At 43.0% G+C, this 24928-nt stretch overlaps 13 protein-coding genes across 13 annotated transcripts; 7 read left to right on the top strand and 6 right to left on the bottom strand.

Moving 5' to 3' along the window:
* Nucleotides 1-865: 865 nt before the first annotated feature.
* Nucleotides 866-3185, top strand: EAE98_010438 (uncharacterized protein; the record flags this gene model as incomplete). Its single annotated transcript, XM_038958059.1, has 2 exons — nucleotides 866-914; nucleotides 964-3185. The coding sequence occupies 2 exons, from the start codon at nucleotides 866-868 to the stop codon at nucleotides 3183-3185; spliced, it is 2271 nt and encodes a 756-aa protein (XP_038805622.1).
* Nucleotides 3186-3329: 144 nt separating this feature from the next.
* Nucleotides 3330-4383, bottom strand: EAE98_010437 (uncharacterized protein). Its single transcript, XM_038958058.1, has 2 exons — nucleotides 3980-4383; nucleotides 3330-3886 (listed from the first exon to the last, which is right to left on the bottom strand). The coding sequence occupies exons 1-2, from the start codon at nucleotides 4281-4283 to the stop codon at nucleotides 3516-3518; spliced, it is 675 nt and encodes a 224-aa protein (XP_038805621.1). The 5' UTR covers nucleotides 4284-4383; the 3' UTR covers nucleotides 3330-3515.
* A 490-nt stretch (nucleotides 4384-4873) lies between these two features.
* Nucleotides 4874-5599, bottom strand: EAE98_010436 (uncharacterized protein; the record flags this gene model as incomplete). Its single annotated transcript, XM_038958057.1, has 4 exons — nucleotides 4874-4928; nucleotides 4988-5165; nucleotides 5375-5400; nucleotides 5541-5599. The coding sequence occupies 4 exons, from the start codon at nucleotides 5597-5599 to the stop codon at nucleotides 4874-4876; spliced, it is 318 nt and encodes a 105-aa protein (XP_038805620.1).
* Nucleotides 5600-5820: 221 nt separating this feature from the next.
* Nucleotides 5821-7308, top strand: EAE98_010435 (uncharacterized protein). The gene is made up of 2 exons (XM_038958056.1): nucleotides 5821-6200; nucleotides 6251-7308. Exons 1-2 carry the CDS (start codon nucleotides 5880-5882, stop codon nucleotides 6764-6766), a joined length of 837 nt encoding a protein of 278 aa, XP_038805619.1. The 5' UTR covers nucleotides 5821-5879; the 3' UTR covers nucleotides 6767-7308.
* A 752-nt stretch (nucleotides 7309-8060) lies between these two features.
* On the top strand, nucleotides 8061-9978 carry EAE98_010434 (uncharacterized protein; the record flags this gene model as incomplete). The annotated part of the gene is made up of 4 exons (XM_038958055.1): nucleotides 8061-8621; nucleotides 8680-8829; nucleotides 8884-9577; nucleotides 9710-9978. The coding sequence occupies 4 exons, from the start codon at nucleotides 8061-8063 to the stop codon at nucleotides 9976-9978; spliced, it is 1674 nt and encodes a 557-aa protein (XP_038805618.1).
* Nucleotides 9979-10795: 817 nt separating this feature from the next.
* EAE98_010433 (uncharacterized protein) lies at nucleotides 10796-11467 on the top strand (the record flags this gene model as incomplete). The annotated part of the gene is made up of 1 exon (XM_038958054.1): nucleotides 10796-11467. One exon carries the CDS (start codon nucleotides 10796-10798, stop codon nucleotides 11465-11467), a length of 672 nt encoding a protein of 223 aa, XP_038805617.1.
* Nucleotides 11468-11818: 351 nt separating this feature from the next.
* Nucleotides 11819-13603, bottom strand: EAE98_010432 (uncharacterized protein; the record flags this gene model as incomplete). The annotated part of the gene is made up of 3 exons (XM_038958053.1): nucleotides 11819-12968; nucleotides 13157-13374; nucleotides 13550-13603. 3 exons carry the CDS (start codon nucleotides 13601-13603, stop codon nucleotides 11819-11821), a joined length of 1422 nt encoding a protein of 473 aa, XP_038805616.1.
* Nucleotides 13604-14927: 1324 nt separating this feature from the next.
* On the top strand, nucleotides 14928-15374 carry EAE98_010431 (uncharacterized protein; the record flags this gene model as incomplete). The annotated part of the gene is made up of 1 exon (XM_038958052.1): nucleotides 14928-15374. One exon carries the CDS (start codon nucleotides 14928-14930, stop codon nucleotides 15372-15374), a length of 447 nt encoding a protein of 148 aa, XP_038805615.1.
* Nucleotides 15375-16600: 1226 nt separating this feature from the next.
* Nucleotides 16601-17084, bottom strand: EAE98_010430 (uncharacterized protein; the record flags this gene model as incomplete). Its single annotated transcript, XM_038958051.1, has 3 exons — nucleotides 16601-16608; nucleotides 16655-16867; nucleotides 16961-17084. The coding sequence occupies 3 exons, from the start codon at nucleotides 17082-17084 to the stop codon at nucleotides 16601-16603; spliced, it is 345 nt and encodes a 114-aa protein (XP_038805614.1).
* A 1357-nt stretch (nucleotides 17085-18441) lies between these two features.
* EAE98_010429 (uncharacterized protein) lies at nucleotides 18442-19707 on the top strand (the record flags this gene model as incomplete). The annotated part of the gene is made up of 1 exon (XM_038958050.1): nucleotides 18442-19707. One exon carries the CDS (start codon nucleotides 18442-18444, stop codon nucleotides 19705-19707), a length of 1266 nt encoding a protein of 421 aa, XP_038805613.1.
* A 53-nt stretch (nucleotides 19708-19760) lies between these two features.
* EAE98_010428 (uncharacterized protein) lies at nucleotides 19761-20839 on the bottom strand (the record flags this gene model as incomplete). The annotated part of the gene is made up of 2 exons (XM_038958049.1): nucleotides 19761-20745; nucleotides 20796-20839. The coding sequence occupies 2 exons, from the start codon at nucleotides 20837-20839 to the stop codon at nucleotides 19761-19763; spliced, it is 1029 nt and encodes a 342-aa protein (XP_038805612.1).
* A 552-nt stretch (nucleotides 20840-21391) lies between these two features.
* EAE98_010427 (uncharacterized protein) lies at nucleotides 21392-23037 on the bottom strand (the record flags this gene model as incomplete). The annotated part of the gene is made up of 4 exons (XM_038958048.1): nucleotides 21392-22274; nucleotides 22328-22400; nucleotides 22448-22707; nucleotides 22877-23037. The coding sequence occupies 4 exons, from the start codon at nucleotides 23035-23037 to the stop codon at nucleotides 21392-21394; spliced, it is 1377 nt and encodes a 458-aa protein (XP_038805611.1).
* A 519-nt stretch (nucleotides 23038-23556) lies between these two features.
* Nucleotides 23557-24426, top strand: EAE98_010426 (uncharacterized protein; the record flags this gene model as incomplete). The annotated part of the gene is made up of 1 exon (XM_038958047.1): nucleotides 23557-24426. One exon carries the CDS (start codon nucleotides 23557-23559, stop codon nucleotides 24424-24426), a length of 870 nt encoding a protein of 289 aa, XP_038805610.1.
* Between the last annotated feature and the right edge of the window lie 502 nt (nucleotides 24427-24928).

Raw genomic sequence — 24928 nt, 5'->3', positions numbered from 1 at the left:
ATTAACTGCTACCATGGCTCTCACCGACGACGAATCTGATACCTTCACCTCTGACAGCGAGAGAGGTCCTTCGCGAACTTCCCCTGAGCTTTCTGCTGCTGGATCCGATAGCCCCCCAAATCTATTGGAAAACATTGCGGCATATGATTTCGGTGTTCGTTATACTTGTAAGGGTAGAATTTAGCATCTGTTTCGTTATTCAATTGGCTTTAGAGACGTAGTTGCTAATCAGCATCTATATAGATCATATCGTGGCCTCCACATTCACGTAGAGTAGTCAGGATTCATAAAGTGGGAAGAATATTTCCCGCAGGTTGTAAATTTCCTGTGGAAGATTGCCCACTCGCATCGGAACTCTCTTGTGAGGCTAAAGAAAGGAAAAAGAACTGTGAGGCTTGTTCATGGGAGCTCTGAAAAGCACAATTGATCAGGTCCAAGAGGGTGTGGTAGAACAAAGGATTGTAATTCCTTTAAGGAAACTGAAGCACCAAAAACATTTGTCAGACATTAAAAGAATTGTTTGAAGATGGTCAATAAACACAGCGAACATTCACTCAAGAGAGAGTTTGTAACAAGCGAAATAATTAATTATTCACAGCTGTAAACACAGTCTATGATTGTAATGATATTGTGTGAACTTAAACTTATCAAACAATCACATTTACGTGTACCGGAAAATTTATCAATCTGGTCGCAGTATTTAAACCACTCTTTCTTTGTGTCAACACCATCCCGACACTTTACAAATAATCACACAAATCACTTTACAAAACACATTTCAAATCTCTTTCGAAACCATAACTTCTCTTGAGCTTATCCATACACACCATACAACTTTTCCATTTCTTCCAGAAACTTGGTAGATATGGAGGAAAACAATTCTACCACAGATCAGAACTCCTTTTCGACGCTCGGTAAGCACTTAACCCTGTCTCCCAACCCTTTTGCTAACAATTTTGACAGGTCCAGTCGAAGGAGAGTCTCTCAATACAACATGGCTCAATCATATATTTATCGAACAGCTATTTCTCAATACAGATTATGCAGAATTCAAATACAATGTTGATAAAGCACTGGAGCGTGGTCTTATTTCTTCACTAAGCGTTGCTAGCCACATCACTACCATTTTTGGTCAGCAGGAAGGATATCAACTCGGAAGAGTGCTGGAATATCAAACGGTAACTTCTTCAACGGCTTTGAGATGGTTGTTGATTGCATATGGATCAGATTCAACACGGAAATTCTTCGTGGATAGCTGTATGGATATCGTGAAGGAGGTTGACGGACTGATGAAGACAGAGCAAGATGAACAAATTCATGCTGAACAGACCGCAGCAAAGGAGTGGCTTGGACATGTAAAGAAATGTGCGGGAGTGCTGAACTATTGGTTGGGAGTCGCCGAAGAGCAACTTAGATTCGATCAGCGCTGGGGCACAGCCAAGAAGTGGGTTTTGCATGGAGACGGCTGGGGACATTTGGAACAGATCTGGAGAACAGGGCTCATGGAGAAGTTGGCGATAACTCTTCGGAAGGCGAAGTCGAATATCGCGATGAAGTTGATGGAGGCAGGTCAGAATCCTGACTATGGTCTCCAATATGTCAATTTGTTGCGAGACGCAGGTTTCGCAGATGGCGGAGAACCAGAAAGATTGGTATTCTGGCCTCAGACTGGCAAACTAGAATGGGTTTATCCAACGCAAGAGCCAAGAATTTCGAAGGTGGTAGCAGAGAAAATTCGAATGAGTGCAGGTCTTTTCTTGACAGGCATTTCACGACGAAGCCAAGTCGCTGCTGTCCAAGAAACTGCTCCTCATATAAAGCCGAACAGCCTCCCGGTTGAACACGATACGCTTGATCAGCATCCTGCTCCTCGAATACTTATAAACGGAACTTCTGATCATCAGGATATCACTTCTCAGGGACTCCCTGATCGCTGTACTACTGCAGACTCAGGAATTGCTTCTCAAACAAAAATTGGACTTGCTCTTGGAGAACAAGATGCAGCACAACAAGTGCTTCCAGGTTCGTTTTCTGATGAAAACATCGCACTTCGAGTCAAGACAAACATGTTTGCTACTGACTGGGAAGATACCACTCCAGTACGACCAGGCAAATCTACAACCTGGTATTGGGGCCGAGAACCACGTCCAATTGGTCATGGTAGTGTGCCTCAAGAACTCGAAGATTCTAGGTTCTGGTATTCTGCAAGGAAGTCGTCTGACACACCGCATGCCATTGAAGCTAGCGTAACAGCACCTATTTCGTCTCTTCCACGAGCTAAGGCTGAGGAAAATGAGTCCATTCCTGAGGTTGAAAAGCTTGACCGCGATAGCAACACACTTCCAGACATCAAGGGTGATACCATCATGGAAAAAGATATAGAAGACTCTAACTCTAATTATATCACAAGCAACAATCGACCATATACTCGTATTGATTTGGCTCACCTAGGAGAGAGATTGGCGGTTTTGGATGCCGCAGAACTGGAAGCTGCGGAAAAAAATAATCAGCAACAAAATCGAAGCTTAGCCGAACAGACACTGTTGGATCTACCAAGAAGACACACACAACTCAGAGAGGAACTCCAGCATTCTGCGAAGATAAAGAAGACCCTACTAGATAAGCTAGACGACAGTGATACGCCAATAGGTTCGAAGATGGAGGCGGTGGGGATATTTCTTGATGCGATAGAAGAAGAGACTAAGAGAATGCAAGGATGGACAGAGGACTTGCGAGAAGCCGAGGAGGAAATCGATCGCGGTTACGATGGAGACTGGGAGGAGGAATCGCAAAGTGAAGAAACGCATAATAACACGCAAGCAATATTGAAAACAAGTGCAGAGTGCTCGTCGTCATTGGAAGGAAAGGAGCATACACAGATGATTGAAGAATCCTCAACAATGTTGCTTGGAGAGGGAGAAAGTTTTGAGAGCGAAAAGCAAAAGGCTAAGACAAGTGTGCATGGGGAAACAGAGGAGACAGATGCAGGCGAAGTGATGGAACCCGCGGTTGCTCAAGCTGTCGGACGATTGTCGTTGGGAGACTGGAATGATGGCAGCGTGGCTGGCTCAGACACTCGTGGCTATGATGGTGTTGGTCAAAGTTCGTCAGTCGAGGGGAAAATTACCAAGGCAGGCTATACAGCAGAAGAACATGACATTCTCTCGCCATCCACTGGTAACTGATCGAGAGCAAGGACAGAGATAGAAACTGAATTTGAGGGGTTTGAGCGTGCAGAGCGTGGCGCATTAGTACGTACTGTAGATAATATGAAGCTGCGGGACTTTAGCAAAACAAACAGATGACAGCACCCAAATCTCTTCATGCATGCATTCTACACAAAGGTTGAATTAAAATTGAACGTTTTCTTTATTCCTAGCCCTATCCATACTCACAAACGCCATTGTAATGTCCAAGCACGGTAAGATATGCTCTTAATATGATACAGCCGAAAAGTGTATCTGTAGCCAACCCATAAGCAGAAAGTTTTTTGTTTTTCTCCAACACCACTCTTTTTAGACTCTGACATTCCTGGCCTCCTTCTCCACAACCTTGACCAAATCCTTGTAGACTTCCTTGAATTCTTCCTCGCCCTCGATCTTCTCGGCCTTCTTTGCGCCCGATCTCGCCTCTGTAACCATTACCACACTCGTAGGTCTCTTTGTGTTACCTGCTGCTCCCAATTCGGCTCTGCTGGTAACGAAGATGTATGGTACGTTGTGATCTTCGCACAAAATTGGAATATGAGAAATGACATCCATTGGCGAAATGTCTGCAGCAAGGATAACGACACCTGGGAAAACGGTATTGCTGGCACCTTGAGGAGATTTGCGAAGAGCTTTGACGACTTCCTTAACACCACGCTTAAGAGTCTTGTTTTTGGCAGCTACGAACGACAGTCAGTTTTTTTCATCGCAAAAATGCGTCCACAATGATGACTACGCAACAATTGGAAAAGGGAAAGGGCGAATTGATTTACCTTTCTTAACACTCTTGAGCACCTTCTTTGCGACCTTTTCATCGGCCAATGGGTTTGCGAACGGAACCAAAGCTCCTACTGGTTTGATCTCGGCAGCTGCACCTTCCTTATCCTCCTCAATCACAATATCCATGACCTCAACATCCTCTGGCTCCTTGGTAACTTCTGCAATGGCAGCAGCGACATTGTCTTCACTGAGCTTGACCTTCTTGTCCTTCTTGGAAGATTTCTTAACACCATCGGTTTCACTTCTCTTCTCCTTCTTCTCCTTCTTGTCGCGCTTCTCGGATTTATCTTTGCCCATTTTGAATATCCTAAACTTTCACTTTAGAAAGAATATTTAATGTACAATACAAAATTGTTGGTGGTGTTAATTGGACAAATTTGTTGTTTTGCGATGAAATCAGAGCTTGAAGGTTCAGAACTTTTTTACAAAATGTTCGGCGGGTCAATTCGCACTAAACTAGATCGGGAGCTGCTATAAAAACTCTCCAAAACTCTCCAAAACTCTCAAAAGGCTGTAACTTGGGCACGCCCTGGTGGAATGGAATTGCTAAAATGATGTTATAACACCATCAAAGGTTTGAACTATATAAAACACTTCACGGATATGTGGATTTTAAGTAATATCATGTCCTCCTGTATTATCGGCCTCATTCATGTCCAAATCACCATATCATAATGCTTTCACAAATAGCAAAAATCACACCCTAGTGACTTGTGTAGAAACACTTTTTTAGAAACCATGATGCATTGCAAAATCCCAATCTAATACTTTACACCCCTATTTCTTCCTTGAATCTCGCATAGCCACCAAGCTTCTTCGGTTTGGAGGATCAGGAAAGGTCCAACACCAAATAATGCTTAGCAGGCTGGTCATGTACTTTCCAAGCTCTATTCCTCGCCACCAAACTCCAGTCTTCCTGGCTTAGAGTTCAAGTATTCGTTTCTACCAAAACTAATTAGAACGCAATGCACGTTGGCGATATCACAGACAGTAAGACAAACCTCTCAATAGCCCATTCCATGGCAGTGTATGCGATAATAAATGGTGGTGCAACATAAAGGACTTGGCCACGGAATCGTCTCCAGGTGTTGAAGATAGCTGCGTTCAAGGCACCGGCGAGAGGACGTTGTCGGTTGGCACTGAGTGCATATGATGCGACACCCTTCTGGGGTTGAGAGCCTGTATATCCCACATCAGTCAAATGTTCCTCCTCGTTGCTCGATACGGTATGATCGATCTCGTATTGTCGGCGCTTGAGTAATCCCCTCTTCATCCTCTTCTACTCATTGCACCCCCCTCCGACATCTCGCGAGGTTTGTGTGTGTCGAGTGATTTGTGCGGGGATTCCAGAATGCCGAGTAGCGGTAGAAAATGCTCTTCAAACTCACCCAAGTTACCCCAGCCACCAAGATATCTGTGAAGTAGCATAAATATTAGCATGCCATACATCTTGGAAACCATAACCTCCCACACTCATGTAATTGTCTGGCCACCCGTGAAGACCCGTGAAGATTCTTCCTCCTTCGCAGTAGGAATCTTGTTGGAAATACTCACTTTCCGTACTTTCCAACCTCTCCGTCACCACCAGATCTAAGAATTGAAGTAGGTCTCATTTTGAATAATGTGCGAAGTGCCAACAGATTCAATTGTTAGGTATTATTCGTCAAAGCAGAAGTTCTAATATTCTGAATAGAAGTCGGGCAATCGGATTATAATCGCCAAGCATTCATCCGACACCCCTGCCTTGCCCACCCAATCATCACTAGCGCGAGATTCCGCCAAAAATGTCAAGCTGCAGTGAGCCTCCCCTCCGCACTGAGCTTCTAGATATCCCGCCTTCGAAAAGTATCTCCCGCACATCTCCATTTCCACCACCCATAGACAACACTCAAGATGGCGCAATCTCTAAATAACCTCTACAAGTTCATCGTTCCTTTGGGAATTGCAACTGCCGCCGTTCAGTCGTCTATATACGATGTCAAGGGTGGCTCTCGAGCAGTGATTTTCGATCGTTTATCCGGAGTCAAGGAGACAGTCGTCAATGAGGGTACACATTTTTTGATTCCTTGGTTACAAAGAAGCATTATCTACGATGTACGCACGAAACCAAGAAATATCTCAACGACCACTGGAAGTAAGGATTTGCAAATGGTCAGCTTGACACTGAGAGTTCTACATAGACCTGAGGTCCAACAGCTACCCAAGATTTACCAGGTTTGTCGCCTCTCCCCATTTTAAGCCGATGGCATACTAATCCACACTAGAACTTGGGTCAAGATTATGATGAGAGGGTTCTGCCCTCTATCGGAAACGAAGTCCTTAAATCAATCGTTGCCCAGTTTGATGCTGCTGAACTCATCACCCAGCGTGAAGCCGTCAGCAACCGCATTCGATCAGATCTCCTCAAGCGTGCTCAAGAATTCAATATTGCACTTGAAGATGTCTCAATCACCCATATGACATTCGGTAAAGAATTCACTCGCGCCGTCGAACAAAAGCAGATTGCTCAACAAGATGCCGAAAGAGCGAGATTTATTGTCGAGAAGGCAGAGCAAGAAAGACAGGCCAACGTTATCCGTGCAGAGGGTGAAGCAGAGAGTGCAGACACTATTAGCAAGGCTGTTGCAAAGGCAGGAGATGGTCTGATTATGATTAGAAGAATCGAGGCTAGCAGGGAGATTGCACAGACCTTAGCAAGCAATCCTAATGTCACTTACTTACCCGGCGGTGGTGAGGGTGGCAAAGAAGGTGGTGGAAAGTTTTTGCTTGGCTTGAGATGATTATGACAATTGGGATCAAAATGGAATGGAATGAAACAAAACCCCGGAAATAGGTCTTCTGTGTACTGCTAGGAATTGGCAAAATATAATATCCCCTCTGCGCAGGACAAAGTGCACTACGTTCTGCTTCGAATGTGGTATATCCCCTTCATTATTTCCTACTCATCTATGGGCTTGCTTCCTTGCATTCATTCAAAGAGTGGTCATAAAATTAAGTGCTGGTATAGTTGCCTTCCTCAAAGCATGGTTAGGTTCAGTTTGCTTGCAGTTGTCTAGCATCAAATACAATTCATATACAGTTCTGGTTGTTTTCTTACATCATATCCTCATCCCAACTTTCCGAGTGGTTCCATCCCTATCCCTAACCCCCTCTCTCTTCATGTCCCGCTCATAGTGTAGTATGAATGAACCTCGTCAAGGATGACATCTCATTCGCCCGTCATCCCGTATTACACCCAAAAGTAAGGGAAATGAAGAGTTCATATATTACAGGTCTACGCCTACTAGAGGTCTCTTTCACCCGCTTTCGCATTTTAAGTATCAGTATCTCTGTTTTGTTAAATCGATTTATACCGGAACATTTACATAGGTATGTAGGACACTAATGTGTAAGAATTACATGAGTGTTTTGGCAGTTCATGCTTGGTCAACGCTATCCAGTGCCACACTTCTTCTTCTGAATCTCAAGAATATCAACGAGATCATTTCCTACAGCAATGAGATCCAGTCCGTTATTCAATGTTGCCATTACAAATAGATAGTGGTGTTCGCTTGGTTTTTATTGACTTGGAATTGCGTACTCCGGCCGAAACCCTTTTCCTCCCTCCCTCTCCCACCATCTGCATATTCATACATCGCATCATTTGCAACACATGCATAAAACAACTCAACCATCTAAAATGTCCAAAACTGATTGTAAGATTTTACAAGGAGACCAACAATCACACACACAATATGTTATCTGTGGGGCACGTATTCGTAATTTTTGTTGGACCTCTGTTGGAATCATCTAGGAACGCCAGCACGTCAAAATGTATATCTGTTTCTAACATATTCTCAAATATTGTGCATTTCCGACTTTAACACCACAATTGCGTACGCTGGCCTGAGTCACTTCCATCCTCCTCAATTACATCTGAATTTTTCAGTCGTTTAAGTCTCTAGAGCGATTTGACTTATTCGCAGAGATTAGATATCATGATCGAATGTCCGAGTAGAAACCTGCCTAGCTACGAAACCAACAAAAGTTAACATTACACATGTTCTAAATCCGGGTTGGCGGCCGATCCTGATTATGCAGTATGCTACATCAGGTCATATTGTTGGTATAGTATACATGTTGCTTTATATCATCTTCCAATTTTTTGTTTTGAAAAGCAGTTTTCTCTCCTTGTTTCTCTTGAACATATTTCCGTTCATATTCGAGTTCCTCTTAAAATTTAAGACCATGCAACCCGTAACAAGCGCTCTAATCTACACTGTTTGTGTCAGTCTACTTGTGTATTTTCACCAAAGATGGAATTCTTATCGTGCTTTTAGTGCAGCTGCTAAGCAGCATGGCTGCAAAAAGGTTCCGAGGTACCCTCATAGAGACTCAATATGGGGCACCGACTTGATGAAGAAGAGAGTGAAGGCTGTTAGTGAAGGTCGTCAGATGGCCTTGTTCATGAAACACTTCAACGAGATCGGAAAAACATTCGAAGAAAATTTCTTTGGCACCAGAGTTATCAATACAATAGACGTTCGCAACATACAGCGAGTTTGTGCTCTTTCTTTTGAGGACTATGGAAAGCCAGCTCAAAACTTCTTCAAGGCATTTCTAGGTGATGGAGTCCTCTCTCTAGATGGTAAAGCGGTACGTTTGCCTATACCTAATATGTTCATTGCCTGTAGATGCCAATTAAATCCACTAGTGGAAACACTCCAGGGACATTGTAAAGCATATATTCTCGAGGGCTGAAGTCTCCGATATGGATACCCTTGGTTTCCACGTGGATAGATTTCTTGATCTTATCCCAAGTGATGGAAGCGAAATCAATCTTCAAGAGCCACTACATAATTTGGTAAGGACAAACATATCGAGCTGATTAATATAATATTAACATGACATGATTCAGTTCCTTGATCTCTCGACCGAGTTTCTATTTGGGCAATCCATCGATGCACAACTGCCCGATGACCCAAATAGTTCTAAAGAATTACTGAAGGCCTTCAATGGCGCCCTTGCGGGTGTTGGAAAAAGGCGGTTGGCTGGAAAGCTCCAATTCATCTATTCCTTCGAAAGTAGCTGGAAGAGGGATATTGGGACGGTTTACGCGTATGTTGATGCACATGTCAAACGAGTGCTTAATAAGGGGCCTGCAGAGGAGAAAAGTACCAGTAGTGGAAATGCAGTTCGTCGACATATTCTCCTGAATGAAATGGCCCAGCAAATCAAGGATCCTCTTCAACTCCGCTATCAGATTATGAATGTATTCATGCCTGGACGTGATACAACTTCTGTACTCATAGCGAATTGTTTGTTCCATCTCGCAAGGAATCCAGAGATATGGACCCAACTTCGAGCTGAAAGTATTGGGCTTGGTGACCAACCTCTCACCTTTGAGTCCTTAAAATCACTACGTTCTTTTAGGAATGTTCTTCAGGAAACACTTCGTCTTCAAGGTCCTGCGGGTCGTTCTCAGCGTCTAGCGCTCAAGAACACAATTCTTCCGACAGGCGGTGGCCCGGACGGAAAGTCCCCTATATTTGTAGAGCAGGGAGATGTGGTTGCTTTAAATATCTGGGGTCCTAATCATGATAAAGATATTTGTAAGTATTGCTTATTCATTGATTTTATTAACAGCGAGTGTGTCATTTTTTTTAATTTGATCGGAGATTCATTTGCTTCTTATGATTACCTATTTATGATAAAAACAGCTACTGACATTCCAACACACACAGGGGGTGATGATGTTGATGAATTTAAACCACAGAGATTTAACGATAAAAGAATGGGTTGGGAGTTTACTCCCTTTCTGGGTGGTCCTCGTATCTGTCCTGCGCAACAACAAGTACTTACGCAGTCTGTATATCTGCTCGTCAGAATGACAAGAAGATTTGCTAGGATTGAGAATAGAGATACTGTTTTGGAGTACGTTGAGATGGTCAGAATGACCACGGAGAGCCGCAATGGGGTTAAAGTTGCACTGTTCACTTCAGAGGGGAAATAAATCCGACTATCACTCTTGGTGCATTTGTATAACAAAGACAATGCACAAACACAATATTCACAAGTATTAACCCTATGATGAATGCAATACTTTTCGACGCCAGCCACGCCTGTTTCTATAAAGCTGCCGTAGCATGCTGCCCTGGGGTCATTTTGGCAGGCAGTCCTTCCGACCTTTCAATTATTCTAATTTGATTTCATTCTCAAGCATCTTCATAAACATCGATGCCACACCAGTCGTGAATTGCTATCGTTTGAGGCCGATAGATTCAGTACCGATCATTATTCATTCATTGTATCAAACTCTCAGTCAGTCAATTTGAGCGAAGAGGTGAGCATTGCTACTTACTCTGCGCCAATCACAAGGCCAAATTGGAGGAAAATACTTCGGTCCTCTCACGTGATCTGTATGAAAAAGTATCTTTCTCTAAATCGCGAAGATTTCCTGTTGGATCATGAAAACTAAAGAAGGAGAATCCTGAAAAATCCAAAGGCGTCATGATAAAAACAAAAGGAGGGAGGGCTGAGAATACATAGGCATCCAAGCAACGTAGGTGTTGTCTCATTTCTCGGCTATGCCTTTCGACCGCCATTCTCGACCGAACATCACTTAGGATTGAATCTCGGCAGTCGAATCTCAAACCTATATATTTCATTGATTACCACATCTTCAAGTAGAATTTGATAAACTTCCTCTTCATCATTCATTTCATCAAACTCCAACCAAAGCTAATAGAACGAGTTTTTCGGCAAAACACATCCCGTGCTATTAAAACACCATCCCGGTCTATCATCATCTTTGAATTCTAAACTTCAGAATGAAAGTGGTTCTTTCTGGTAGTACAGGGTACATTGGGGGTGAAGTTCTTTCCCAATGCCTGAATCATCCATCCATAACTTCTATTATACTTCTCACTCGTCGGAATCTCGAAGCCTTGGCTGAAAACCCCAAAGTCAAAGTAATCGTTGTCGACGATTTCACCTCGTATGACGAATCTACCGTCAACGAATTAAAGACTGCGGATGCTGCGATTTGGTGTTTGGGCACATATAATGGCGACGAGAGAGTCGACATTGAATTTCCCCTCACATTCATCAATTGCATAAAGGCACGGCCTCTTGGGTCACCGCAATTTCGATATGTTCAGCTTGGCGGGGCCTTCACCGAACCACCTTCAGAAGAAGGTCAGGAAGAACGGTCTCTGTGGTACTTCTCCAGTGGACGGAGAATTAGAGGTGCAGCAGAGGCAAGGGTCTTAGAAACTTCAGAGGATGGCATTCAGAGCACATTCAAGGTTTATCTTGTCAAGCCCGGAGGAGTGCTACCTAAAAGTGCGACCATACTTCAGTGCATTTTTGGTAGCTCTTTGTCGGTTGGAATTGTTGAACTGGGCGCCACGATGGTTGATTTAGCGGTGAATGGAAATGACAAACAGGTCTTTCAAAACAACGACATATATCACTACCACCCCATGGGTCTTGAAAGATAGACACAACAGCGCCATTGGTACCTCATTCTTCCCGAACACGGATATGTTAAAAGCCGAGTGGATAGCATAGGCGCCTCCTGGCACCCTTTGTAATTATCTTTTCTTCCTATATAGCGAAAGAAGTATCACATTATCTGATCCGACTTAATGCTTTAAAGGTTGTTTTCATTGTTCTGATCTAAAGGATCTATCCAACTCCTCTACTCTAAGTAGAGTAAGTAACAATCTAGCGCATGCGATCATATATCACATGTCGCATGGCCTTATATCAAGAATCTGGTCGTCATAAAATCCTGTCACTATTGACCAACCCTCCACTCCACAAACAACCAATTTGCCAATAGAACATCCTTAAATTCCCAAGGGGATGCAAGGATTAAAGTAGGTCGTGAGGCTCAAGCTTTCTTTCTCCAATGCACAAGATAAGTATGACTGAACACCAGAAGATGACTCAAGCTGATGGAGAGGCGCCAATTGCTTAAGTGCTTTCATGTAGTCAGCCGCGTAAGCTCCTCTCCCATAAAGTTCAAGGAACTTGGCGAGTCCTTTAGCAACTTTCATGTCCGACTGTCCGTAGTGCTTGGTTGGTATGTATAACTTGACATCTGGAAGCGCATTTGCTTGGTGGATTTCAAAATGGTAGCACATGCCGCTGGTACCATGCTCTCGTAGAGGTAGATCCTCCGAGGTTGAGAAGCCTTCTGGAAGGTCAAAGGTCAAGCGCCAGAGGTCCTTGAGTTCCTGGAAATTCTTCTCGAATCCTGCTCGTTTTCCCCCCATGCTGAGAATATCTACTACAGAATCGAAGCTAGCTCTGGGCGTACGAACATATATCTTTAGTCGGCATTCTGAAGATACCATACAATCGGTTGAGACTATGAAAGGAGTAGATAATTGTCTTCCATTCTCGTTGTCACTGAAAAACGACAACAATTGGTCTAGCGTAGTCCATTCATGCTTATCTTTCTGTCCGAGGCTTCGAATGGCTGCTATGGTTTTCTCGTGGGCTCGATTGTCAGTTCCTTGCGACTTTGCCCATCCTGGTGGCATGAAGTAAGCCTTGATGGGAGAATCGCTCTTGGGGTCGCCTTTGAGGAATTGAAACGCAAGAAACATTGATGAACTGCCCACATCAGCCAAATCTGCTGCTTGGATATGGTCTCTGGCTTCAGTGATGTCTACTTCTCTAAATATAGCACGAGACACTTGGTGAAACCAAGTCAAGTCTACTTTTGGGTTTACGGCATCTAGCTCGCGAAGAAGTTCTCCTGTGGCTGCCTGGTTGAGAGGATCCTGTGCTGTTCCAGTGAGCGGACCAATTGCCTCAATGACCATTCTGAGATCAGGCTTCGACATGTTTCCATTCGACAACATTTTTCCAGTATCCCATTTCCAACTGTATTCGATTGGCTTAAAGTCGTCTTGCATAAAGGACTTCCATTTGTATGGTGACTCTCCAGAGAGAGAAGAACGTGCTGGGCGAGGACCGAGGCGTGGTACGCTGCAAGATTAAGGAGTTAGTTTTACCTACCAAGAACTAGGTTCTGAAGAGAAATGGGTAAAATAAGGTATTGATGCTGTGGGAGGAAAGTGAGAGAGTACATGAAATGAAACACAATGGTTTAGATTAACATTGGGGAACAGAGGTGAGTATTGAAAACAAGAATTCGACTAAAAGATTGAGCTTACAGAACATGATAGTGGAAGAGCAAGCCCTCATATTGTTGATTGACACTGTATCCAGCATAAAAAAGTAGGGCACCAAGTTGAGGACCGGTTGACTGCCACCAAAAGTCGCAATCATCATTTCGTCGAGGAAGCCACTTGGACGCACTCTTCCAAACAGCTGAAGCTGATTTCGAGTTAGGCACAGCCAACTCATCAATAGCTAGGTCATTCATATTTTCCTAGCACACAGTCAGCTTATGCTATATGAGTTTCGAAGAGAACAATTGAGATGGTGATTTGGAACTCAAGCTCAAGTGTAATTGGCCTGCTAGCACAGGGAATTTGTTCCACAGAAACTCAAAGCAGAGAAAGATTCAGGTGAAGAGTGGAAGGGTAAAGCTGGCAGCAACTTACTTCTATGGATGTTTCATCAGGCATGTCCTTTTGTAACTTGGAGAAGGATGCCATTGCTTCTTTTGAATGGAAAAGACTTTCAGGCTGAAAAGGAAGAGTACTATGTGGAAAATATATCAGGTCAAGGAGAGCAAAGAGGTGAACTATATGTATATGCTGGGTACCTCGCTAACCAGAAAGGTGCAATTTCGAATGGGAAATGACGATAATTCACTTGACATACTAGCAAGGGCTCAAGTGCAAGCCCCGCCTTCAAATAATTATTAGCTGTGCATGAGTGATTGGGAGCCGATATTGAGATGTTGGCCGGGGATTAGTACTCACAAGTATTCACTTCATACTGTGGCGCAATCCTTCAATCGCATGTCTTACTTTGCCATTACAGGTCGGGTAGCTGCAAATCAAATATTAGAATTATTCAATATGGATTTCCTCGGACAACATTGGAATCCTTCATATGCACGCTTCAAGCCACTGTCAGATTATATCCATGAATGGGTGAGGAAATTATTCATTTGGAAATTTCAAATCCTGGGAAACTGTGATACATACGTATCCAGCTTGGAACTTCATTTTAATGATACTTAAATAATGAGACTAAGTTACTTAAACAAAAATTTAAGTATTACTCTAGATTCGAGTGTTAGCGATGGTACTGAATGACAATCTGTCCTTTTAATCTAGTAAGTTCGATGCTACAGTGAGAGACAAGAATGATAACTGTTTCGATCTATTCTATAGACTGTAGGATAGTCTGAATAAGTCTTAGCTAATGGGCTCTGGCTACCCATTAATACAAAGACTGTTATTGGGTGATTGATCGACCATGTGAGGTTAGCGTATGATGCGATTACTCTATATAGTTAGTATGAACACTCGGTAATAAGGTGAGATACCTATCTATCAGTTTATTCAGCTCGTCGATCTGATTTACAACGCTCGAATTTGATCATTCACTCTTATATTTCAATTCAAGTTTCGAAAGTGATCCCTGCTCCTCCTGAGAATTCCAACTTCTCATGGTTATTAGAATATTGAGGACTGTACTTCGGAAGCGGTCTTACACTAACTCAGATGACATCTTTTGATTCTTGAACTCTGATTAGTCTATGACAAGAACAAAGATAATAAAGGAAGTAGAGAACAATTCGACAATTTTCAAAGACCCGTCATTAAGAAACGAATTTTGGTGTCTTTGTCTAGCATAAAGTCATTGTTTCGGTCCAGTTTAGGTTTTCATGAACAATCGATAGATCTTAAATCTAAGGGCAAGATCTGATCCATGTATTCTCCTCATTTAAGTCTCAAGTCACAGTCGGTATATATTCCCCGACTAAACAAACACTAGCATAAAAATCTTCATAAAACATTAATCAAGATGTCTGACACTGTAGAAGCAAATATGCAAGAACCTCAACCACCACAAGTTGACGCGGTGACCGAGAAGCTAGAAGACCTTACCCTTGGGAATGATAGTGATGAGGCCTGCGATAAGCCTGAAGTCTCTGACAGCTCAAGTGAGTCTTCGCCTTCGCCTACTTGTAGTAAGCCCATGACCCCTGGATACAACGTGCCAGAGGCGACGATTCAGGAACCACAACCGCCAGCGGTCGATGAACTTACCAAGAGACTCGATAAGCTGAAAGTAGCAAAAGAACGTGAGGAGAACCAAGGAGAGGATGCTGAGGTTGATGAGGCTGATGAGGTGACCGAAGCTCAAGCAATCATAGACCGAATCCGTGCTCATCCTCGTCGTAAAAACCTTGGTCTACGGGTGCAGGCCTTGATGTCGAAGTTTGAGAAGGATGAGAAGAACGAGAAGTGAGCTTTGGAGCATGAGATGGCAAGGCGCTGGCGCCGAGTTATCTCAAATGTTCTGTCGCGGACTCAAGCGAGAAACGAGTCTTTCATTCAAGTATTTCAAGATTGGATCGAAGACGAAACTTCAAACAGTAGCATCATAAGTCAACTCTCTCGAGTGAGAGATCTGTATCAGGATAATCATTCGCTTAAAACCCCACTCCTGAACCCCTTAAAACTTTTCTTCATTACAACAGTAAACAAGTCACCCCTTTCAATAATTAAATCTATTCTCATTTGCTTAAAACTTATAAATCTAATCATGTCTCTCAGTAACCGTCTTCACCCCGTTCAAAAATTACAAGTAATGTTCTAACTCTCAAATAATCTTCATCGTGTATTGTATCTATAATCTGTGAGTGTTTCTTCGTTGACCTTTGTAAACATGCTATATCTTCAGCTTATACTTAGCACAGATATGTAGGAGATACGTGAAAGACGGAAAGAAATTGTATAAATGAATAGTCTATTTGGACGTTTTTTTCCCTATTCGAATCACGGTTTAATGATACCCTTTTAGAAGAGAATGAAGTCGTGGAATTTCAATGCAATGCGATGATTATGCAGCAGAATACCCGGTAAATGAACGAGAGTCAAATGAATAATATTCGGAATGAACCTTGGAGTGAGAATGAGGAAGGATATGAAGAAAATGAGTAAAGAAATAAAGGATTCAAGATTATGATTGAGTTGAATGATTTGAAATTATTAAGACTAGTAGAGCGCAACAGGAATATCGAATCAACACAATGATTGGTAAATGAGTATTTGAAAGGGTTCAAGAAGGAGACAATGAAAATTGAGAATCCCAAAACATTTCTGATACTACTTTAGAAATGTGTTGATGTGTACAATTTACTCTAATAGCTCAAATAATAAGCCCTATCAGTGAGTCCCCCTCACAACAAGCAATGGAGTCGCTTATCGATATGATTATTCTCAGCTACCTGTCTTGTCTAATACAAATTGATCTTTAATGTTAACCGTAAAGAAGAGTGTATGGAATCCCAGCAGCAAACAAACCAATCATGTCCCAGTTCGTCGTGATACCTTACCATCTGTTTTAGCATTCGGTTTATCTTCTCATCAATCGGAGCACGAGCTTCTCGATAGCTACGAACTTTATGTTTGTAGTTTTTTCTCTTCTCCAAGATATTGCGAACCTTTTTATATGCCAAATGAGTATCTGGGTCATATGCCTGCATATTTTCATGGTTTTTTTCTTTGTCGCTTCCAATAATTTACGTCCTTCGATTTCATCTGTGGATGAACCAGATCGCGAGCCTGTTTTCGCCTTTTTATATAAACTTCGTTGAATTTCTTTGAATTTCTCCGCCTTAGCCGAATGGAATGCAGCCTCAAGTCCGGCTTCTGCTGCTACTTTAAGATCATCGCTTGGTGGAGATTCGATGCAACTCATATCTTCCTCCAATTCCCATTTACTTTTGGTTGCAGCTTCTAGCTTGTCATAAAGATTTTCGATTGTCTTGACCAAATTGGGATCAAGTACCCATTATCTTCCATTCCAGTATTGTCCTGGATGGTTATTACCATAGCCCTTGCTGTCTCTGATATTACGAGAAGAGTTTGAACGTGTAGGATTGCTCTTTTGTCTATTATTATGGACATCTTCTGTGCTCTTACCCTCACTGTGCCGTCCGGAATATCTAACCATGATAGTAGACAAGACAATCAAATCCTAACCTCGTCCGTGCTAATGATCTTTTAAAATCGTGGTAATGGCAAGGTGTATCGTTCAAAATTAGGTGTTCTTTCGTTTGTCACATCAACTGATTAATTGTACATAGTAAGTCGATAATTTTGTTGGTAGTTATCCTAGGTAGCAACACCCGGTACCTATTCATTCAAGGCAGAAGACAAATCAAGCGGGCCAAAACTTGACAAATCCGAGCCAGTTGGGTAGTATCACGATGACTAAAATGAATTGGCGATTAATACGCCCAAATACGAACATCCTATAAATGCGACGTCCCAAATAACGCAGTTCTGTGATCTAGTATTGTCATTACTTGAAATGCTGCAGAGCTTTGATCCGATGCTTGCAAGACAGAAAGAAAAACGCAAGGTCCACGTCTATTCCCACGTTGACTTTTGAGTGGCCTTGAAGGTTGGGGCTCATGAAGTATTATGGCGACCGTGGACCTTCGAGATCTTTCGCTTGAAATGGGAAACCCATTCCAGCCCAGCTTCCGAGAAATGCGGTTCAACTCATGTCCCACGAAGTGACGAATACTTCAGAATTGAATCGATGGAAACTAGACCTACAATCCATATCTATCAACCATCGAGAACAAACCGTTGAATCGCTATGCTAGCTTTGCGCATCTGTCTTCTTGTGGACAGTACAGAATATCAATCAGTGACATATAATTTGCAGAATGTTTGTTTGAGGATAATACATCATCTAGCAGTGATTGAAATTGCCCCTATAAGGAGAAAGGCAATTTTCAAGAACGAACATCATCACATCACTTGATGTATCGAGTTGCCGTTAACAACAGCAAGCCTTTTCCCTTGACCCTTGAATTTGTAATCCCATAATTACACTGCATTGAAAACGATCGGTAATGCCGTGTCACATCGATATATTTTCTCAGCAATTTTAAAGACAGTAACTTCTGGATAGATGAAACTCCTTGATTGAATCCGGCTCCAACAATACCTCGTCGATGCTACATGAATGAAGTATGTGAGTAAAAATGGAATTGAGACGAGCGAGATAAAGCTTTTGAGAAATCCACATGACTAAGCAAAGCATGACCAAATTCCCTTTCACCAAGATTTTTCCGGGTGCAGCATAGTTGAACAATTATAGATTTTGCTACCACGCGGTTTCTTAAACTCTTCAAACCTCCACTGTCTCGGGTTAAGTGAAGTTCGCCGTCGAAAGGCCGTTCATGCTTTGGCAGGAATTACTGCCAGGAGGAAAAATTGAAGCCAGTTTGCACGTGACCTTTCCGTCACATTTCTCGAGGCCTTTTCTTCACGTATCACCGCATATCTGAACAGTGATGCCTTCCGATCCACTTACCTACACTTGTACCTGCCATCAGCCAGGCCTCGTGCTTCTCTTTTATCGCTACTTTACCTCCCCACCTCAACTCCCTTCACCACATTATCCACTCACAACTTCTACCCTCAAAGACTTGCATGCCTTCCAGAAGTCAACATGTGGAGCTCTAAATCTTACTGGCAAAATTCGAGTCGCGAAGGAAGGCTTCAATATCACTGTTGCCGGCACGACGTCGGATGTGCATTCGTATATCGAATCTTGTATATCTCATTGGTCGTTCGCAGGGTTAGATCTCTCTCTAGACAACGAGAAGGGAATCAAGGAGTTCTTCAAACCTACAAAAGGCTGCGCATGTGTTTTCGTGGATCTGAATACCCGCATTGCGGATGAAATCACACCGTTAGGAATCACAAACTACGAGCCTAAGAATTGGAACGCGGTTTCGTATCTCAGTCCTGCGGAGTTTCATGATATGGTCACGACTACGGCAGATGAGGAAGGAGAAAGAATATTACTGGATATACGGAATCATTACGAATCGCGGATTGGCTATTTTGAGGCACCGGAGGAATCGGGTATCCAGACTGTGAAGCCACAGGTTAGGAGGTTTTCGCAGTTTCCAGCGTTTGTGAAGAAACATATTGATTTCACCTCTCGTTCTTCACCCGAGGGCGAAAAAGAGCATGTCAGTGTCGGCAGAACGATTTTCTCGTACTGTACAGGTGGTATTCGCTGTGAAAAGGCTACAAGGTGGATCGCTGAGAATGTAGATCAAGCCCCGCAAGACAGAATTTACACCTTGAAGGGAGGTATATCGGCTTACATGGCATGGTTTGAGGAAGAGATGACCGCTGGGAGGAAGAGAGAAGATGAGTGTTTATGGAAGGGAAGGGAATATGTTTTTGATGGAAGAGGATCATTAGGTTTAGGTAATGAGAATGAAAGGAAGAAAGTAGCGAAGTGTCATGGCTGCGAGAGGGAGGAAGACAGAATGGGAAAATGTGGCATGGAAGGGTGTGAGTTGGTGTTAGTGGTTTGCGAGGTCTGTGAAGGTGTCAAGTGCTGTAATAGTTGTGGAGATGAAGATGAAAAGGGGAGAAGAATTGTATGTGATTGTGAACGGCAAAGAGAATTTAAGCTTTGGGGAAGTGAGGGTATGAAAGGCGTGAAAGGCGTTTCAGCAAAGCAGAAGAAATCATATGAAAGAGGGAAGAAGCAGATTCGAAATGATACCATAGATATCAGAGTTAGAATAGTAGAATAAATAATAATTCATTAATATATTACCATATTCGATAAAGTATGTCGCGTTGCGAATTAGAAAAGCTCAAGTGGGCATCCCTGGTCGACGCTCTTTTTGGGCATTTTATCCACAATAATCTCCTTCGTCAACTTCATCAATTGCTCGCCCAACTCCTCATCCTGTGAAAGGGAGCTTCCCGGCTCCGGGATTGCTGGTGGACAGATATACAATCCACTTTCTTCTACTGCAGTACTTGCGTATAAGGTACTGACACAGCCGTCCCATTGATCCTTCTTCAGTGGCTTCATCAAGACAGACATGCCATATCCGAGTACTGGATATGGCTCATGAATATCAACTTGTGACATCTTCGTGTCGACAAATCCTGGATGCACGGAATTGACCAAGATTTTGGGATACTTGGAAGTAAGATGACGGGCCAAATAACGGGAATAAAGCATAGCAGCCAACTTTGATCGTCCATATTGACCATTTGGTCCCAAATCGGTATTCAACTCTTCCTGGTTTGCAAATTTGCAATCGCTTGGGGTGGCTTGATGAGCATTCGATGCCATATTTACGATTCTAACAGTATTCCCTGCCTCTGCTGTTTTCTTGAGGATTGGCATCAAGTGACTGGTGAGAATAACGTGGCCGAAATGATTGACAGCCATGTGTCTATCAAGACCATAATCGGTAAGTTGATAGGTCATGATTCCACGTGCAGCGAGATTGCATAAGACATCAATTCTATCTGTGCTTTCAGATATAGTGTGGGCAACCTTGCATACGGAAGGCCAATCAGATATATCACACTTAAGGAATGTACATTTTTGAGCTGCCTCGGGCGAGATAGTCTTTGAAATGTCTTCTACAGCACCATCATAGACTTCTTGGGACACAGCAATGATGAACAGCTTGGCGAGGTTGTTTTTGAGCAGAGTGTGTGCGCAACCATAGCCAATACCTTCGCTACCACCAGTAATCACCGCTACCTTTCCACTCTGATCAGGGCAATCCTCGAGGGAAAATTGGTGCTCTGGTTTTGCAAGAGAGTGTCTACAAACAATTAATACAACGAATATTTGGGGAGAATAATGGATACATACGCACTACCGAAGTTTTCGGCAATTGTGTCCTTAACTGCTTGCATGATTCCGAAACTGGAGATGGGAGAAACTGTATGTATAGAAAGAAACCTTGATGGTAAATATTTGATTTGATATACTGGATACTAGTAGGTGTTTATGAGGGAACTCTGTCGGTTTGAAAGTTGTATAAAACTTCGATCTATCTATATGTAGGTGAAGTCAATAGTCATGATGTCACCACGTCCTAGTGTTGAGGCAAACATCATACCGCGGGGTAAAGAAAGAAACGGCTCCCTATGCCATGACTTTGTGTCTTACCTACTAGCTATACCTAGTAGGTACATGTTGTCGACCATACCAAGGGCCGCTTAGTTAAAAACCATTACGACATGTACACTTGCATAATAAGTATTCACGTATCATCTAAGTGAGCCCCAAGGTTCTCATTGGAGCCGGATCACATACTTAATGAGACACAAAATTCCTGCTTGATAGCATCAATTGTGAGACAACCCAACGAATCATGGCTTCGCAGTTCGTAATTATCTACTAGCTAGAACTCCCTAGTTGCATATTGGCCCTGCATGTTGGAAGCGCCGTTTATCATCTTACATTTATGCCTCAATGTACTTTTTAAGGCCTCGTAATCTCTCTTTTGCTGATTCAAGTACCTGATCTTCCTTGCATACAGCAAATCGTAACCAGTCTTCGCCAATGTGTGCATTCTCATCGGTATAAAATTCGGTTGGAGGAATAGCAGCTACGCCAACCTCTTGTATCAAGAACCAACTCAACTTGAAGTCTCTTGGGCGGTCCTTAACGTGGTCTGGAAATGGATAGTCGGCTGGAATCTTGACTTTCTTCATGTTCACCAAAACAAAATAACCACCTTCAGGATCGGAGAATGGAAGGTCCAGTTCTTTCCAAATCTCGTTGAAAAGATTCATTTTACCCTTCATTTCAGTTACGGCTGAGTTCCAGAAGTCATTAGCATCGGCCTCTTCAAATCCAACGGCCGCAGCTTCTTGTAAGGGCGACACAGAAGAATAGCAGATTCTTGTATGTGCTGCTGCAACATATTGAATCAAGTGTGGTGGTCCGATCAACCATCCAACACGCCATCCAGTCGCGTAGAAGTTCTTTCCAGCAGACCCAACTGTAAGTGTAAGTCTCTCAATTTCTGGAGATAAAGTTGCCATTCTTGTGAATGGTGTATAATATAATCGGTCATACACTTCGTCGGAAAGGATGATGATTTCGTTCTTGACGCAAAGTTCTCCGATCTTGAGCAATTCCTCCTTTGAAAAGACCTTGCCGACCGGGTTGTGAGGCGTGTTGAGAACGATCATCTTTGTCTTAGGTGTGATCGCTGCCTCGAGCTCGGCGAAGTTTATTGTCCATTCTCCCGCAGAAGTATTCTGAGCTGCGCCCTTCTCAGGTGGATGTAGAGGTACGTAGCGGATCTTTCCACCTGGCATTTCTATGTTGCTGATATATCTGTGAAGATTCAGCATCGCATTTGTAAATTCATGTTCGGTACATCGTCTTACTGGTCAAAGAATGGCTCGAATATTATAACCTCGTCCCCTTCTTCGATGAATCCCATGAAGGCACTTAGCATGCCTGCAATTGGTAAGCGTATATTCCGTAACTTCGTGGTATCCCCTAACCTTCATTTGCACCGGTTGTAATAGTGATCTCCGTGTCGGGGTTCAGCTTTCTTCCCCATAAGGGAGAGTATGAATCTGCAATTGCTTGCTTGAGACGTGGACGACCCTTGGTTGGCGAATATTGATTGCATTCGACCTTATCGAGAGCTGCCTTGGCGGCATCGAGGATAAATTTAGGAGGATTATATCCGAAGAAACCTTGGCCCATGTTTACAATAGGTTGCTTGGGAGAGGCGGCGGCAGCCTCATTGACAATGGTCCTGCAAATGCATTATGTTAGAGATATGATAACAATGGCAGAAAGCCATGGGCATAGAGTGATTGTTCAGCGGTTCCCGTGCTCTGCACTTGCGGACTTGCGGATTTGCGGACTTGTAATTAATGTTGACAATTGAACTTCCATGAGACACAGGGCAAAACTATACATACCAAACATCTTGCTTTCTTGCGGCAACCCGAGCAGCAGGTTGAAGCTTAGATTTGTTACTCATGGTGGGGTGAAAGAAGCGGGGAGATGTAATAGAAGAGGTTTTGATAAATTGTCCTGTCAAAGATGGTGCCAAAAGAAATGAAGATTTACGAGTTATCATTGATATCACCGGTACTTTAAGAGAAAGAGAGAGAGAGAGATGGGGAAAGGAAGAAAGGTGGGATAAGATAGTGATGACGAATAATCCCTTGAAGATTTTGATATTATTCACAATTTCTCATACTCTTCTATCACACCGGTACTTTATTTATTACTGATTAGGTCGTAGTCGGGTGCCGGTGTCGCAATGTTGCAATAATTCGGCATAAGGATTAATTACGATAAGGTGAAGGTGGAAGCTCCCCTCCTCCCCTCGCTCCCGTAAAGCTGCAAACACTAGCGGCCGTCTTATCAAAATATGGGGATACGAGTCGGGATCAACGAGAAGGAGGAGTATTGAAGTTTACCATCCGGAACACATCACAATTTATTATCAACGCAAGATCACTGCAAGAAAGCTCATCAACTGCTCTTGTATCGATACAATGATTCTAGATTGACAATAAGACTGCTTGGCCTCGAGCTTGAGATAGAAATTGAACCCCGCCCACCTTCGCCTTTCTCAATTCTCCATTCAACAATGACTTCAAAACCAAGCTCTGCGGCTTCATCACTATCAAAGCCATTGCATCTTACCATTCGATTCGCAGATTCGATCCCGGATCTGCTTTTGGACATCCCCACTCAGAACAATGTTACTGGTGTAGGATTGAAACATTTGGTCCGTTCAAAGCTTGAACCTCCAGCATCAAAACGTCGATTTCGATTTATATATGGGGGAAAGTTTCTACGAGATGATGATTTCCTAACAGCTATACTTAAAGTTCCAACACCTCCTCCACGGGCTGTAGATGCGAAAGGAAAAGGAAAAGATGTAGAACTACCACCTCCCAGGGTATACATCAACTGCTCAATCAGTGATGATGACCTAAGTCCTGCCGAGCTCGAAGCAGAAACATTAGCAGCTACTACCGCACTCAATAAGGCAAAAAAGGAAAAATTACCAGATACAGCTTCTACGAGTCTCGGCACACCAACTTCAAGCACAACGGTTGCACCGCGTGGCTTCAATCGATTCCTCTCTGCTGGGTTTTCCCCAGCTGAAGTGAATCAACTACGACTTCAATTCCAGTCAATTCAAGCAAGCATACATACACCAGATACTATGCCGTCTCCTAATACCTTATTACGGATGGAAGATTCTTGGATAGATAATAATGCAGGGAATGGCGCAGGTAGAGTTGAGGGTGGCTTTGACTTTGGGGACGATGGTATGGGTAGTGGATTTGATGATTTATTATGGGGCAACATTATGGGATTCATATGGCCTCTTGGATGTGTTGTATGGATATTAAGAGAGCCTGGAATATTGTCATCAAGAAGACAAATTGCTGTTTTCACGGGGTTCCTTCTAAGTATTACATTTGGGTTTCTAAAAGTTCTCTCATGATACGCAGAGATCGCTGAGCTGACTTTTGAAATTGCTGAGGGAGCTTTCATCTTATGTCTTCACATCTGTCGATGCGAGAGTGCCAGCGTCTGGGCGGGGTTTCAATGGAGTAGTAGAGGCGCTTTGAGAGAGATGGCGATGATATTTTACCTCGATTGTAAAAGCAGGTGCTTGCATCTTATGTCCCTTGCTCCGGAAGAATGAGAAAATAAGTGAGCTCCCGATGGAGTTACTGGGGCGTTTCTGGAGAAATGGTGACAGCGACGGAAGCTCTACATGATACCCGGTCATCTAATTCATATTAACATAGCATTGAAGATTATTGGCTTGTCATTTTCCCCGAATTCGGACTATTTTTATTCAACGGGTGAGAAACTGTCAAGTTGACGTACATATTTACGATCATCAGTGCATTCAAATGACGCCAAATTGGTGATCACAACAGGCCACCCTCTACGGCCGTGAATGTTTCTAGTCATTATTTGCGAGTATTTAGGTAATC

This window comes from Botrytis deweyae, assembly GCF_014898535.1.
Source record: "Botrytis deweyae strain B1 chromosome Unknown BDEW_036, whole genome shotgun sequence".
Lineage (NCBI taxonomy): Eukaryota > Fungi > Ascomycota > Leotiomycetes > Helotiales > Sclerotiniaceae > Botrytis > Botrytis deweyae.
The sequence above is the reverse complement of the archived record's forward strand: the minus strand, read 5'-3'. Positions and strand labels throughout refer to the sequence as shown.